The sequence below is a fragment of the Cotesia glomerata genome, linkage group LG5 (assembly GCF_020080835.1).
Source record: "Cotesia glomerata isolate CgM1 linkage group LG5, MPM_Cglom_v2.3, whole genome shotgun sequence".
NCBI lineage: Eukaryota > Metazoa > Arthropoda > Insecta > Hymenoptera > Braconidae > Cotesia > Cotesia glomerata.
This window is the reverse complement of record NC_058162.1, coordinates 664,072-676,657: the sequence shown is the minus strand read 5'-3', so window position 1 is coordinate 676,657 and position 12,586 is coordinate 664,072. Positions and strand designations below refer to the sequence as shown.

Sequence of the window (12,586 nt, the reverse complement as noted above, 5' to 3'; positions counted from 1 at the left end):
AAAAAAAAAACTTGTAAGCCTTTTATATAAGGAATGTATGAGATAAAAACTAGCGATATAATTATTTTTACTCCTAATGAGTTGTAATAAATTAATTTTAATGGCAAATAAGTAATTATTATGATTTTAAAATAAAACTTAAATATGACTAGTATCTAAGGTAGGCCCAAAATTTTTTTAAAACAATTGTGTAAACGATTATTATTATACCTCAGACTCGTTGTTTTTTTTAAATAAAATACTTTAAAGTAAAGGTTTATAATTTCTTACTACCAGGAAAACCACCGAGACTTATGTGCTGCCAGTTAGCCTGTAAAAATAAATTTATATAGTGTTATTCTTTGGCCAGAAGAAGTAAATAAATTTTTTAAAATATCTTATTACGAATTGGCTACAGAATTCTTAACGAAAAATATTTTTTTTTTTAATTTTACGACAACGAAAAATTCAATAGTTAAATTTTCATGAAATTTATTTAAATATCTTATTAAATTGCACTGTACTTTCTTAACCATTAAAATTTTTAAAGATATAAGCTCATCTTGATGTTACACTCATCAAGAGCTTTCATTTGAGTACCCACGTGCATTTTTGACTTATTTTTCATATATACATATATATATATCAAATATATAAATATAAGAAATATATGAAAAATTGATGTGGGTACTCAAATGAAAGCTCTTGATAAGTGTAACACCGAGATGAGCTTATATCTTTAAAAATGTCAATAGTTCATAAGATATTTATAAAATTGCACTGTCCTTTCTTAACTATTGACGTTTTTAAAGATATAAGCTCATCCCGATGATATACTCATCAAGAGCTTTCATTTGAGTACCCACATGCATTTTTGATATATTTTTCATATATATATATATATATATATATATATATATATATATATATATATATAATATATATATAAATATATGAAATATATGAAAAATTGATGTGGGTACTCAAATAAAAGCTCTCAATGAGTGTAACATCGGGATGATCTTATATCTTTAAAAATGTCAACAGTTCACAAGATACAAGGTCATTTCTTTATCATGTATCTAGAGATAGCGCATTTTGGAATGCAGCCTAAATTTCACTTAAAAAATCCGTTTATAAATAATAAAACAAACTTACCCCAATGCCAGTAACCCATCCAGTCCCAGCAGGATTATCATTAGTAACTCCAATCCTCCGACAAACAATCCCAGCGCCTGAAACAGCCCATACTTGTCCCGACTCTCTACAAACAGAAACATGCCGAAAGCCCTGTTTAGCAGTAACAACACTTAGATCAATATGAATCGGATCATTGGGCATAGCAGGCAAAGTTTGCCAGTGAGTTCCTTCCGGAAAAACCTTAGGTTGAATTTCCCGACGCACTGAAAGCCGTCCGGAAGTATCCAAAGCCCAAACGACATTTTTCCCCACCGAAATCTGCTTCAACTGAGCTCCCGACGGTGGTTCCACATTAGTCCACACCTCCCCAATAAGTTTAGAATTCGTGATCCCAAATCTCCAATACGAAGATCCATTTTTCCCCACAGCCCATACTTGACCCAACGGCCCACAAGAGATACCAATCAAAGCCTGATCACTGGGAATGTGCTCCCAAGAGACTCCCATAGGACAAGACTCAGAAACTCCTCTCCGATAAAGAGCCTCACCATTCGCAGCAACTGCCCAGACCTCAACAGGAGCATCCGGCCCATTATTCTGCGAATACAACGAAACATCTATTATCTTAGTATTCCCAAGCTCCTTCCAAGGTCCACTGGTGGTCAACAGACACCTTCTAAACCACCTCCGTCGCCTGACATAGTCAGTAAAATTTTTTTTTCCGTGATACTGCGACGGAAAGTCTGTAGCGTACTGCCAGCCGTCACGATCTACTCCTCCAGGTGTGTGGAAGTCTATTATCCAGTCGGATACCCATCTCCAGTGCATCGACAGTACTTTGGTATGTTCTCTAGTCCGTTTGTGACGACCTGTAACATCGCTCCACATGTACCGGTCAGTCGGCAAGCCGTGAGAAGTGTACCCAGTCACTGGGTTCCACCTTTGGTTTTCATACACATAATAATTATGAGTATCACTCATTGAATTTATGTCCGCGTTGCTAGTACCCAGTCCTTTAAGAAAGCTTCCACCCCAACCACCAGTATAGACCCAAGCTGTGTTGTCGTAACCAATTCCCCAAGTAATTCCCGCACTGCAAGTCTCGACTTTCTTCAAATGTCCGCCCATTTGTCTCCAGAACATCGCCGTAGGCTCTATTATCACCCAGGGTGATTTATACAGCACTGAGTGGAGCGTAATAAGTCCTTTTATTCGCAAGTGAGTAATATTTTCCGGTGGAATTCGGTGACTAAAAAAAGTAAACTCTTTGTCGTCGATAAATATGCGGTATCCTCTGGGTTCGCAAATTATTTTTAATGAAAAATCAGTCCCTGGTTTTAAAGGACTGCCCCCTGCTCTTTCTTCATCATCCCACTGCCCGTTTTGGTACGTGTTTCTTATTATTAAATTTTCTTTTAATCTTGGGTTGAAGTGGAATGCTATGTCGTGAGAATCATTCGAAGGTTTGTGCTTCATTGCTGTTGTCATGTGGCAGACTAAATTAAATGCTAGTCTATCAGCATCGTCATGAACACAAACGGAAATGTGCAATGAATGACCGGGACTGAATCCGTTGTGTAGGATGCTTTCAAATGGTAACTCTTTGCCGGAGACATCTAGCTCCTGGGTGTAAGTTTCATCAACCAGTTGATTCGCTTCGGCGATTACGGGGTCGTAGACGAAAACATCGCCAAGAGCTGTGGTGGACCAGATTGATTTGGAACCGGGTCGGCCGTAAACGTTGTTGGTTTTACATGTTACTGATGTTATGTGGCTCATCCAGTCTTCTAGCTCGGTGTCACTTGAAAATTGGAGTCTTAATACTTTTGATTTGGGCAGTCGAGGTGTGTGAATCGCTAAGCGGGGGCAAGAGGGCTCGCTGCAACAAACTACGCATACTATTTCGGTTACGGGAAATTGCATCACTGTTGTTGCACCGTCGGCGTTTAATACTGTTAGAGTGCCGCAGTCTAGGGAACCACCGTCGCTGCTTATCCATTCTAGTTCTATGACACAGTCTTCGTAAGTGTTACTTCCTTTTAATTTACATTTGGCATCTCCGTTTTTTACCCAAGAGGATCTTAAATAAGATAAATTATTTTATATTATAAATTTTTTTTAATTATAAGGATAATATTTACCTTTCAATTGCTTTTTCACAGGATGAAATATCGAAATTAATGTCTTTTATTCTATTTTTTAATTCTTCAAGAATGTAAATCCGCCAGGGTTCAGCTGTTTCTCCATGATTAGAAGCATAATTGTCAGCAATCCTGTTAAATTTACAATAATTATTAAATACTAGCAACCTTGCAGTCACTATGTGACTGCCGTGACTTATAAACTATAAATAAATAAAATTTTGATTTATTAAACAATGACTTCTGTTAAATTGCACTGTACTTTCTTAACTATTGATGCTTTTAAAGATATAAGCTCATTTTGATGTTACACTCATCAAGAGCTTTCATTTGAGTACCCACATACATTTTTGATATATCTTTCATATATACATATATATAATATATATAAATATATAAATATACAAAAAAATTGATGTGGGTACTCAAATAAAAGGTCTCGATGAGTGTAACATCGGGATGAGCTTATCTCTTTAAAAATGTCAATATTTCACAAGATACAAGATAATTTTTTAACGATTGACATTTTTAAAGGTATAAGCTCGTCCCGATGTTATACCCATCAAAAGCTTTCATTTGAGTACCCACATACATTTTTGATATATTTTTCATATATACACATATATAATATATATAAATATATAAATATATGAAAAAATTGATGTGGGTATTCAAATGAAAGGTCTCGATGAGTGTAATGTCGAGATGAGCTTATATCTTTAAAAATGTCAATAGTTCACAAGATACAAGGTCATTTCTTAATTATGTATCTAGAGATAGAGAACATGACTATCCTGGACACAAAATTTTTCTTATTCTCTTAATAATATAGATAATTTTTTATTTTTTTAATAAATTTATAAAAACTAAATTACCATTTAGGTGGATTAGTAGGATCGATAAAACAAGCGCCAGCTTCAACTTTACACCAAAGAACATCGCATTCAGCCCAATAAACAGCAGCAGTACTTTCGTCTTCTCCATAAACTCCAGACTCGCCAGTCCAATCAGGATCAAAAACACTACCATCTGTTTCAGGATGTGCTTCAACGCCCACCATAGACCCAACAGAGTGTACTGGACTCCAGGCAGCTGGGTTGACTTTTACTGTACTACTCATTCCTTTACCCGAAACAACAGTCGATTCTCCGCTGTGCGACAGAGACTCATTAGAAATTGTAATATTGGCAGCAGAATCCATTTCAGAACTAACAGAACTAGCGGACCGATTTTTTTCGTCAGCATTGAACATTTCTTGGAAAGAAGTTTGCTGAGAAATTCCTCCGTTGGACCCGTTAGCTTCATTTTTTTGCCATAATTTTAGAGATGTAGGAGTTGGAGCAGATCGAGATTGCTCTTCCCAGTCGCGAATGAGAGCAGTGCCTTCTCCTGTGCTCTGAGGCCTGTTTAATGAGCTCCAACTTTGATGACGTTGCTGTTGTGGAGTTCCACACATGCTATGACGATTGTTTGAGGACAAACTGGCACTACTACTCGCTCTGCTTAATTGCAAAGGAGCATTCAGAGTTCTCCATTTTTTGCCAGTTAATTCTGAGTGGGTTATTCCAGCTCTGTAGTAAAGACATCTGTCGTCATATCCTATTGCCCATACCTGAAAAAAATTATTGTTAGTTTATCAAAATTAATTTAGTATATGTTTAATTATTTTAAGAATTTTATAACAAATAAATTTTGGCAAAAAAAAATTGACATGTAGAAATTTAAAAAAATAAAAAATGAAATTTTTTAAAAATAATTTTTCAAAACAAATTTATTTATTGAAAAAAATTTTTTTTAAATTGCATTTTCAATTTTTAAATTTTAATTTTTTCTTGCCATAATTTATTTGTTACAAAAGTAATCAATATCTGTTAAATTAATTTTCATTCATAAAATTGGTCATAAAAATTTTTTATCTTGACTAGCAACCTTGCAGTCACTATGTGAGACTACCGTGACTTGTGAATTATAAATAAATAAAATTTTGCTTTATTAAATAATGATTTTTGTTAAATTTCATTGTACTTCCTTAACTTTTGACGTTTTTAAATATATAAGCTCATCCCGATGTTACACTCATTAAATTAAGAGCTTTCATTTGAGTACCCACATGCATTTTTGATATATTTTTCATATATACATATATATATAAATATATAAATATATGAAAAATTGATGTGGGTACTCAAATGAAAGGTCTTGATGAGTGTAACATCGGGATGAGCTTATATCTTTAAAAATGTCAATAGTTCACAAGATACAAGGTCATTTCTTAATTATGTATCTAGACATAAAATTTTGGATATTCTCTTAATAATATATATATAATTTCAAGAATTTTTGTAATAAGTAAATTATGGCAATTTTTTAAAAATAATTTTTTGGAACAATTTTTTTTATTAAATAAAATAAAAAAATTCTTAAGGGACTGCTAACTTTAATATCATAATATAATTAAATAGAGATAATGAAAATATTAATTATTGATTATAAACCTGGTCATTAGGAGAGACTGAAACTAAAGCCATTTTGCTGCCCATTTCAACCCATCCAGTGCCTGTAGCTAACTGTTCGCACATCCCAGCCATATCTCCTTTAATACCTTTTCTAAACCACACACTTCCATCATGTGTAACAGCCCAGACAGCATCACAGCCTACACTGACTTGGGTCAATCGTAGATCCTTTTGCGGTGGCTCTACCAGGCTCCAATCTTCCCCCATAGGATTTTCTCTTGTAACACCAGTTCTCACTAAAGCTTTCCCGTCAGTAAGTACACCCCAACCTAATCCTGTTACTCCAACACTGACTTGAGACACTTCTTGACCGCTAGACAATTTAATTACACTCCAACGCTGTCCTTCAGGAGACGTTGAACTCACCCCAACGCGAAACATAACTCTTCCATGAGCTGTAACAGCCCAAACTATCAGGCTTCCCAGACTACCACCTGGTATTTGGGTGCCACCGACAGCCACGTCAATAAAGGGTTCTTTTGTCGGGTCTTTGTGGAGTGGTGCTATAGCGCACCAAGAATTCATGGCACTGTACCGCCGATATCTCACCCATTTCCGTCTTCTTACACAAGATTTCCATTGCTTCTTTGTTGAATAGCTCGCTGGGAAATCAACGGCATACGTCCAGCCCTGTAGATAATTATTAAACTCAAATTTAGTTTTTTTTCTAATTTTCCATACCAATCACTTATACGAAATACCATTACTAACGTCGTGATCTAGAGGCTGACCGTCTAAGGTGGTTTCAATGTGCCAATCTCCTTCCCATTGCCATGCCATTGATGGAAGCTTTACTTTATCCCGAGATCTGTCGACTGATCCATCGGCATTTGAAAAGTTATATCTATCTGTCGGCAACAAACGGCCGCTGAAACCTTCCAGTGGTAGCCATCGCTGAAATTTTTTATTTATTTATTGATACTGAATTTTACAGACAGTTAACTTAACAATTTTTTAGATTTTTATTCCAATTTAATTACAGTGAAATTAATGAAAATTAATTTAGATATTTGATAATTTTCTTAACAAATAAATTACAGCAAAAAAAATTGACATTTAAAAATTTTTAAATATTACAAATTCAATTTTTTAACAATAATTTTTCGGAACAAATTTTTTTGTTAAATAAAATTAAAAAATTGTCAAGTGACTGCTAATTTTAATGTCATAATTTAGCAAAGAAATATCATGAAAATTAATTTAGCAGATATTTGATAATTTTTAGGACTTTTTTTAACAAATAAATTATGACAAAAAAAAAAATAAGAAGATAAAATTAACATCTAGAAATTTTAAAAAATAAAAAATGCAATTTTTTATAATTAATTTAATTATTAAATAAAATTAAAAATTGGTCAGGTGACAGCTAACTTTAATGTCATAGAAATTTCACTTGTAGAAATTAAAAAAAAAATTGTAAGTATTTTTTTTATAATTGATGTATTAAAAAAATTCAAAAAATTGACAGCTGTCTGTTAATTTCAGTATCATTTAATTAAATATTTACTGGTAATAAATTTTTTTTAATTAATATTTTATTTATTAAATACGTACCTCATTCTCATAAGTTTCTTCTTTTATTCTAATTGGAATATCTAAACCATGAACATGGACGTAAACTTGACGATCTCCACCAATCGCCCACATAAAATGTGGAACTGCTGACAGTCTTTTAAATTCTAAACCAAGATATGTAAATTCTCGCCACATTTGACCAGAAGTTGATAATCCAAACACTCGCCCCTCATTATTTATTGCATAAAGATACGTACTTGGCATTTTTGCTGAAGAATAAACTAACAATTGTTATAAAAAATTACTTTATTAATTTTTCATAATTATTTTTAGTGCTAAAAAATTTACCTCGGTTTTCAATAAATTTTTAGAACATCAAGTGAATTGTTTAAATTTTTTATAACAAATTATTCTTCAGCACTTTTAACTTTTATTTTATTAAAATAACTGTCAAAGTCTTGAACAAAACAACCCCATATTAGAATAATAACAATCAATATCAATATGAGTAATAATAGCGATAATGATAACAGTTCAGTGGTGTGACAATTGTGCAAAAAGTTTGGGGTGGCGCTCTTTTTATATTTGCTCCACTTTTTCTGCAGTTATCATCAGTCGATAATAAAGTCTCAAGGTTATTTCCGTAATGACAACAAAGAACTTGAAAGAACTCAAAGAACATTTTTTTCACCGGCATCCAAATGGTCTAACCTCAAAATTCAATATTATTAAATATTATTAAACAATTTGGCCATAAAAATTGTTAATTTAAAAGTAAATAATGTCAAACTCAACAAACTTTCGTGTGAAATTAAATTTATCAAAGTTTTATCAAGATGCAAGAAAATTGAGTTTCATTTATGTGGATACATCCGCAATAAATAATGTTCTACAATTACACTCAAAAATAGCTAATATTTTTGCTATTACTAAACCATTTTATCTTAGTACAGAGAATAGTGTTCTTTTTCCATTAATTGAAGATATAAGAATTGTACAAGAAAATGATATTATTAAGTAAGTAATTTATAAATTATTTTTAACTTTTAATACTGCGTAATTTATGAAAATTAAATTAGCCATTTGAAAATTTTTATAGTTTATTTTAATGAAAAAAAATTTACACGTGTAATTTTTTAAAAATATTTTTTTTAGTTCTAATTTAATTAAAAAAAATCAAAAATTGTCTGCTAAGTTCATTTTCATTAATTTTATTACTACGTTATTTATTTATAATACTAAAGTTAACCGACGATTTTAATTTTTTGGTTTTTTTTTTTAAATAATTAAATTAAAACAAAAAAATATTTTTTAAAAATTGCACTTACAATTTTTAAATTTTTTTACAAATGAAAATTTTTTTTTTATTTTTTTGTAATCATTTTTTCAATAAAAAAAAAATTCTAAAAATTTTTAAATGTCGGCTAACTTAATTTTCATAATTTATTTTATTACTCTAATATTATTTTTTTTTAGGGTTGTTCCCGGATGTCCTGAATTATCAAATGATTCTTCAACATCAAATGAAACAGTGCCTTCCCCGAAGAAAATGCAATCATCGAGTAAGGAAAAATATTAATTATCATTATATGTATGTCCAGTAATGATGATTGGTCACAAATCTTATTTGTTACTCTCTCAAGTAATTTGTAAGAGAAAAACTGAAAAAAAAAAAATAATAATTAATATTAGTATCAGTGTTTTTTTATTATTTGTCATAGAATAATTTTTGTGTATGTTTTTTAAACTTGGATATTACATAAATAATATGTTGTAATAAAATTTTAATTGTTTTAGTAAGAGATACTTATATTCAAGGTATGAAAATTAATTTAGCAGATAATTAATAATTTTAAGAATTTTTTTAACAAATAAATTATGACAAAAAAAGTAGAAAAAAAAACTTACATGTAGAAATTTTAAAAAATAAAAAATGCAATTTTTTAAAAATAATTCTTTTAAAAAATCTATTTGTTAAAAAAAAAATAAAAAAATGGTTAAGTAACTGCTAAATTTAATGTCATATTCAAGGTCGATTTTCTAAAAGAATTTTTAATAAGTTATTTTTAAAAATTAATTTATTTATTAAAATTATAGAATCAGAATCAAGGCAATCTATAGAGCCAGAATCACGGCAATCAGAAAAATCCGATACTACTGACTTAGATGTATATAACCAAATAGAAACAGTTTCTGAGAATGATGTTAATACTGACGCAAATATTCTAAATTTGTCAACCGTAATTATGAAAAAAAGACGTAAAAGAGGGCGACGATTATCTAAAAAAAATAAAATTACTGTTGACCAAGAACCAGCCATGACACCTTATAATGACTTCCAAAAAAATGGATTTAATAGTACAACGAATGATGTTAAAGTTATCTTCGAAAAAGCCACACCAAAACACCTAAAATTTAATTTTGATGATGAAACTGGTCAAGTTACAAATGTTGAAACAAATGGGAACTTAATATCTCCTCGTACAAAACCAACTATTCGTTCTAACGAAGCAGCAACTTTGTCAACTTTACTAAGTTTAAAAAATAATCCTGCTCCCGTTACTTACTCCAGTAAAAGAATAAGAACAAACTCTGAAGTTTCTCATGTTTCTATGAAAAATAATCAAATTAAAATGGAAAACTCTCCAGTACGATCATCACACAATCTACCTCAAAATAAAGCCAATGAATTTATTGAAAGTGACTTTAATTTTGCTACTATTAATCCATTCAAATATCCGATTTATGAATCAAGTTTTGAAATTAATGATATCATCGCATTTCGTGTGAGTATTTAATAAATTAATTAAAAACTACCAACTTTTTAGTCACTATGTGACTGATAATAAATAAATAATTAAAATTTTGCTTTATTAAATAATGGCTTTTATTTAATTACACTGTACTTTCTTAAATATTGACAGTTTTAAAAATATAAGCTCATCCTGATGTTATACTCATCAAGACATTTCATTTGAGTACCCACATGCATTTTTGATATATTTTTCATACATACATTTATATAATATATATAAATATATGAAATATATGAAAAATTGATGTGGGTACTCAAATGAAAGGTCTTGAAGAATGTAATATCGGGGTGAGCTTATATCTTTAAAAATGTCAATATTTCACAAGATACAAGGTAATTTCTTAACTATTGACATTTTTAAAGATATAAGCTCATCCCGATGTTATACTCATCAAGAGCTTTCATTTGAGTACCCACATACATTTTTGATATATTTTTCATACATACATATATATAAATATATAATATATATAAATATATGAAAAAATTGATGTGGGTACTCAAATGAAAGGTCTTGAAGAGTGTAACATCGGGATGAGCTTATATTTTTAAAAATGTCAATAGTTCACATGATACAAGGTCATTTCTTAATTATGTATCTAGAGATATAAATTTAAATTCTGGACATAAAATTTTTCTTATTTTCTTAATAATACAGATATTTAATATTTTTTGTCAACAGACTTTGAAAATTGGCGAAGATTACTCTCCAACAGTTTCCGGATATATAACTGCCAAAATATATGCCAAGGAACATGGAACCAGTGAATATGTACTCAAAATTATTGGTAATTTATTTAGATATTTATTAAAATAAAATCTTTAATTAAACTAAGATTAATTATTTTTCTTTATGTTAATTTAGATGGACACGATCAAATTAAAGCTCCAGAAGGAAAATTTGCCTTGCCATTTGAACATGACGAAAATGAAATTAAAATTAATCAATTCAATGACGAATTGGTTAATTTGAATTCTTCCCATTTGGTAGAACCACGACTTATTTATCGACCAAGTTAAATTTATTTTGTATCAATATATTTTTGGTATTATTTTTTATGCTGACAATTACGAGTGTAATGATTTATAATTATAAAAAACAATCAGTATGTACCATTGGAAATTATACATTTAAGAATAGTTATAATCAAAGAGCAATTTACGGTTGAATTTTTTACCAAGGAATATTTTTTTTTTTTTTTTTTGAGAAACGGGACAGTGTTAATCCATTAAAAAAAAATTTATTTTTCTAATCTCTTTATCTCTTGATCAAACTTGTGAATAAATAGTCTAGTTACCAACAAATAAATAAACTAACTTAAGAAGAGTGTTTACAAAATTTTTAATAATATTTTTTACAATAATTAATTTGTTAAAAAAATTTTCAGATGTCTGCAAATTTTATAAAATATAATAGTTTAATAGGATAAATACCATTTACTTTATATAGATAAAATCTCAATTATATTGTACCAACTTCCGGCAAAATCATTTGCCGTAATTCTTCTTCATTGATATAGAGTTTATAGATTCCTATGATAAGCTCTATTCAATTCCTCTTAAAAAAAAGAGCTATTAAATTTTTTTTTATCATTTTATTACAAGGCTTGATCCTTTTTTTAAAAAAAATTTTATAATTTTTCCAAAAATTTTAATTTATTTAATTAAATCTTTTTGCAATTAAAATTTTACTCTAATATTTAGTAGATAAGAGTATCATTTTTTAAAAAGAGAAAAAAAAAGTAACCTTCACTCTTTTTTATGCTGGAAATTTCATAAAAGCGCCCACGCAAAATCTGTTAATTAATTTCCGTAAATGTATCAATATATTACATTTTATCTTTTGACGTTCTAAGTATTATATTCTGGCATTTTCAATTCACATAAAAAAATCTTTTCTTAGAAATTGAAGATAAATTTATGATACTAAATATAGGATCTATTTTAATAAATTCTAAAAAACCAATTAAATTTTTTATTGTAATTATAAAAAAATTTTAAGCACAATTTGTGATAAATTAATCAATAGATTGATAAAATTTATTATTCAATCTTTATAGCAGGAATTTAATGGTTTTAATTATTTAAAGGTCTGGTAGTTTAAATCTAATGAGAGTAATTGTATCCCGGAGAAATTAATTCATAGATATTGTTATGTACTCATAGATTACGCGCTCAGTGCATTGTCTATGTGCGTAAATGGATATATCATCTGGATATAGTTAGTTAAATCACTAAACCATGTACCATATGTCGTAATATATATTTCGCTCTTCACAGAATTAAGGGCCAGTAATACAACTGAATCTGGATTAGTCAAAGAGATATGCAGATCATAGCTTATGAATAGATTATTGATTATAATTTTTGATTTATTAATTAATCATTTTTTTATTTTATTCAATAAATTTTTTACGAAAAAATTATTATTGAAAATTATCAAAAAATTAAATTTGAAACGTATTTTTATAATTATTTTC

General features: G+C 29.4%; 2 protein-coding genes across 5 annotated transcripts; one reads left to right on the top strand and one right to left on the bottom strand.

Annotated features, from left to right (window-relative positions):
* Positions 1-160: 160 nt before the first annotated feature.
* LOC123265338 (tectonin beta-propeller repeat-containing protein) lies at positions 161-7,817 on the bottom strand. 4 transcript variants are annotated; one of them, XM_044729036.1, is made up of 8 exons: positions 7,640-7,817; positions 7,331-7,572; positions 6,488-6,670; positions 5,756-6,406; positions 4,136-4,872; positions 3,261-3,392; positions 1,138-3,199; positions 161-310 (listed from the first exon to the last, which is right to left on the bottom strand). In XM_044729036.1, exons 2-8 carry the CDS (start codon positions 7,553-7,555, stop codon positions 257-259), a joined length of 4,044 nt encoding a protein of 1,347 aa, XP_044584971.1. In that variant the 5' UTR covers positions 7,556-7,572; positions 7,640-7,817; the 3' UTR covers positions 161-256. The 4 variants fall into 4 exon arrangements, with proteins under 4 accessions (XP_044584971.1, XP_044584974.1, XP_044584973.1 ...); XM_044729039.1 differs by having other exon boundaries at positions 7,331-7,560; XM_044729038.1 differs by lacking the exon at positions 7,640-7,817 and having other exon boundaries at positions 7,331-7,622.
* Positions 7,818-7,972: 155 nt separating this feature from the next.
* LOC123265346 lies at positions 7,973-11,427 on the top strand. The gene is made up of 5 exons (XM_044729063.1): positions 7,973-8,308; positions 8,768-8,853; positions 9,389-10,077; positions 10,789-10,894; positions 10,972-11,427. The coding sequence occupies exons 1-5, from the start codon at positions 8,073-8,075 to the stop codon at positions 11,124-11,126; spliced, it is 1,272 nt and encodes a 423-aa protein (XP_044584998.1). The 5' UTR covers positions 7,973-8,072; the 3' UTR covers positions 11,127-11,427.
* Positions 11,428-12,586: the final 1,159 nt, after the last annotated feature.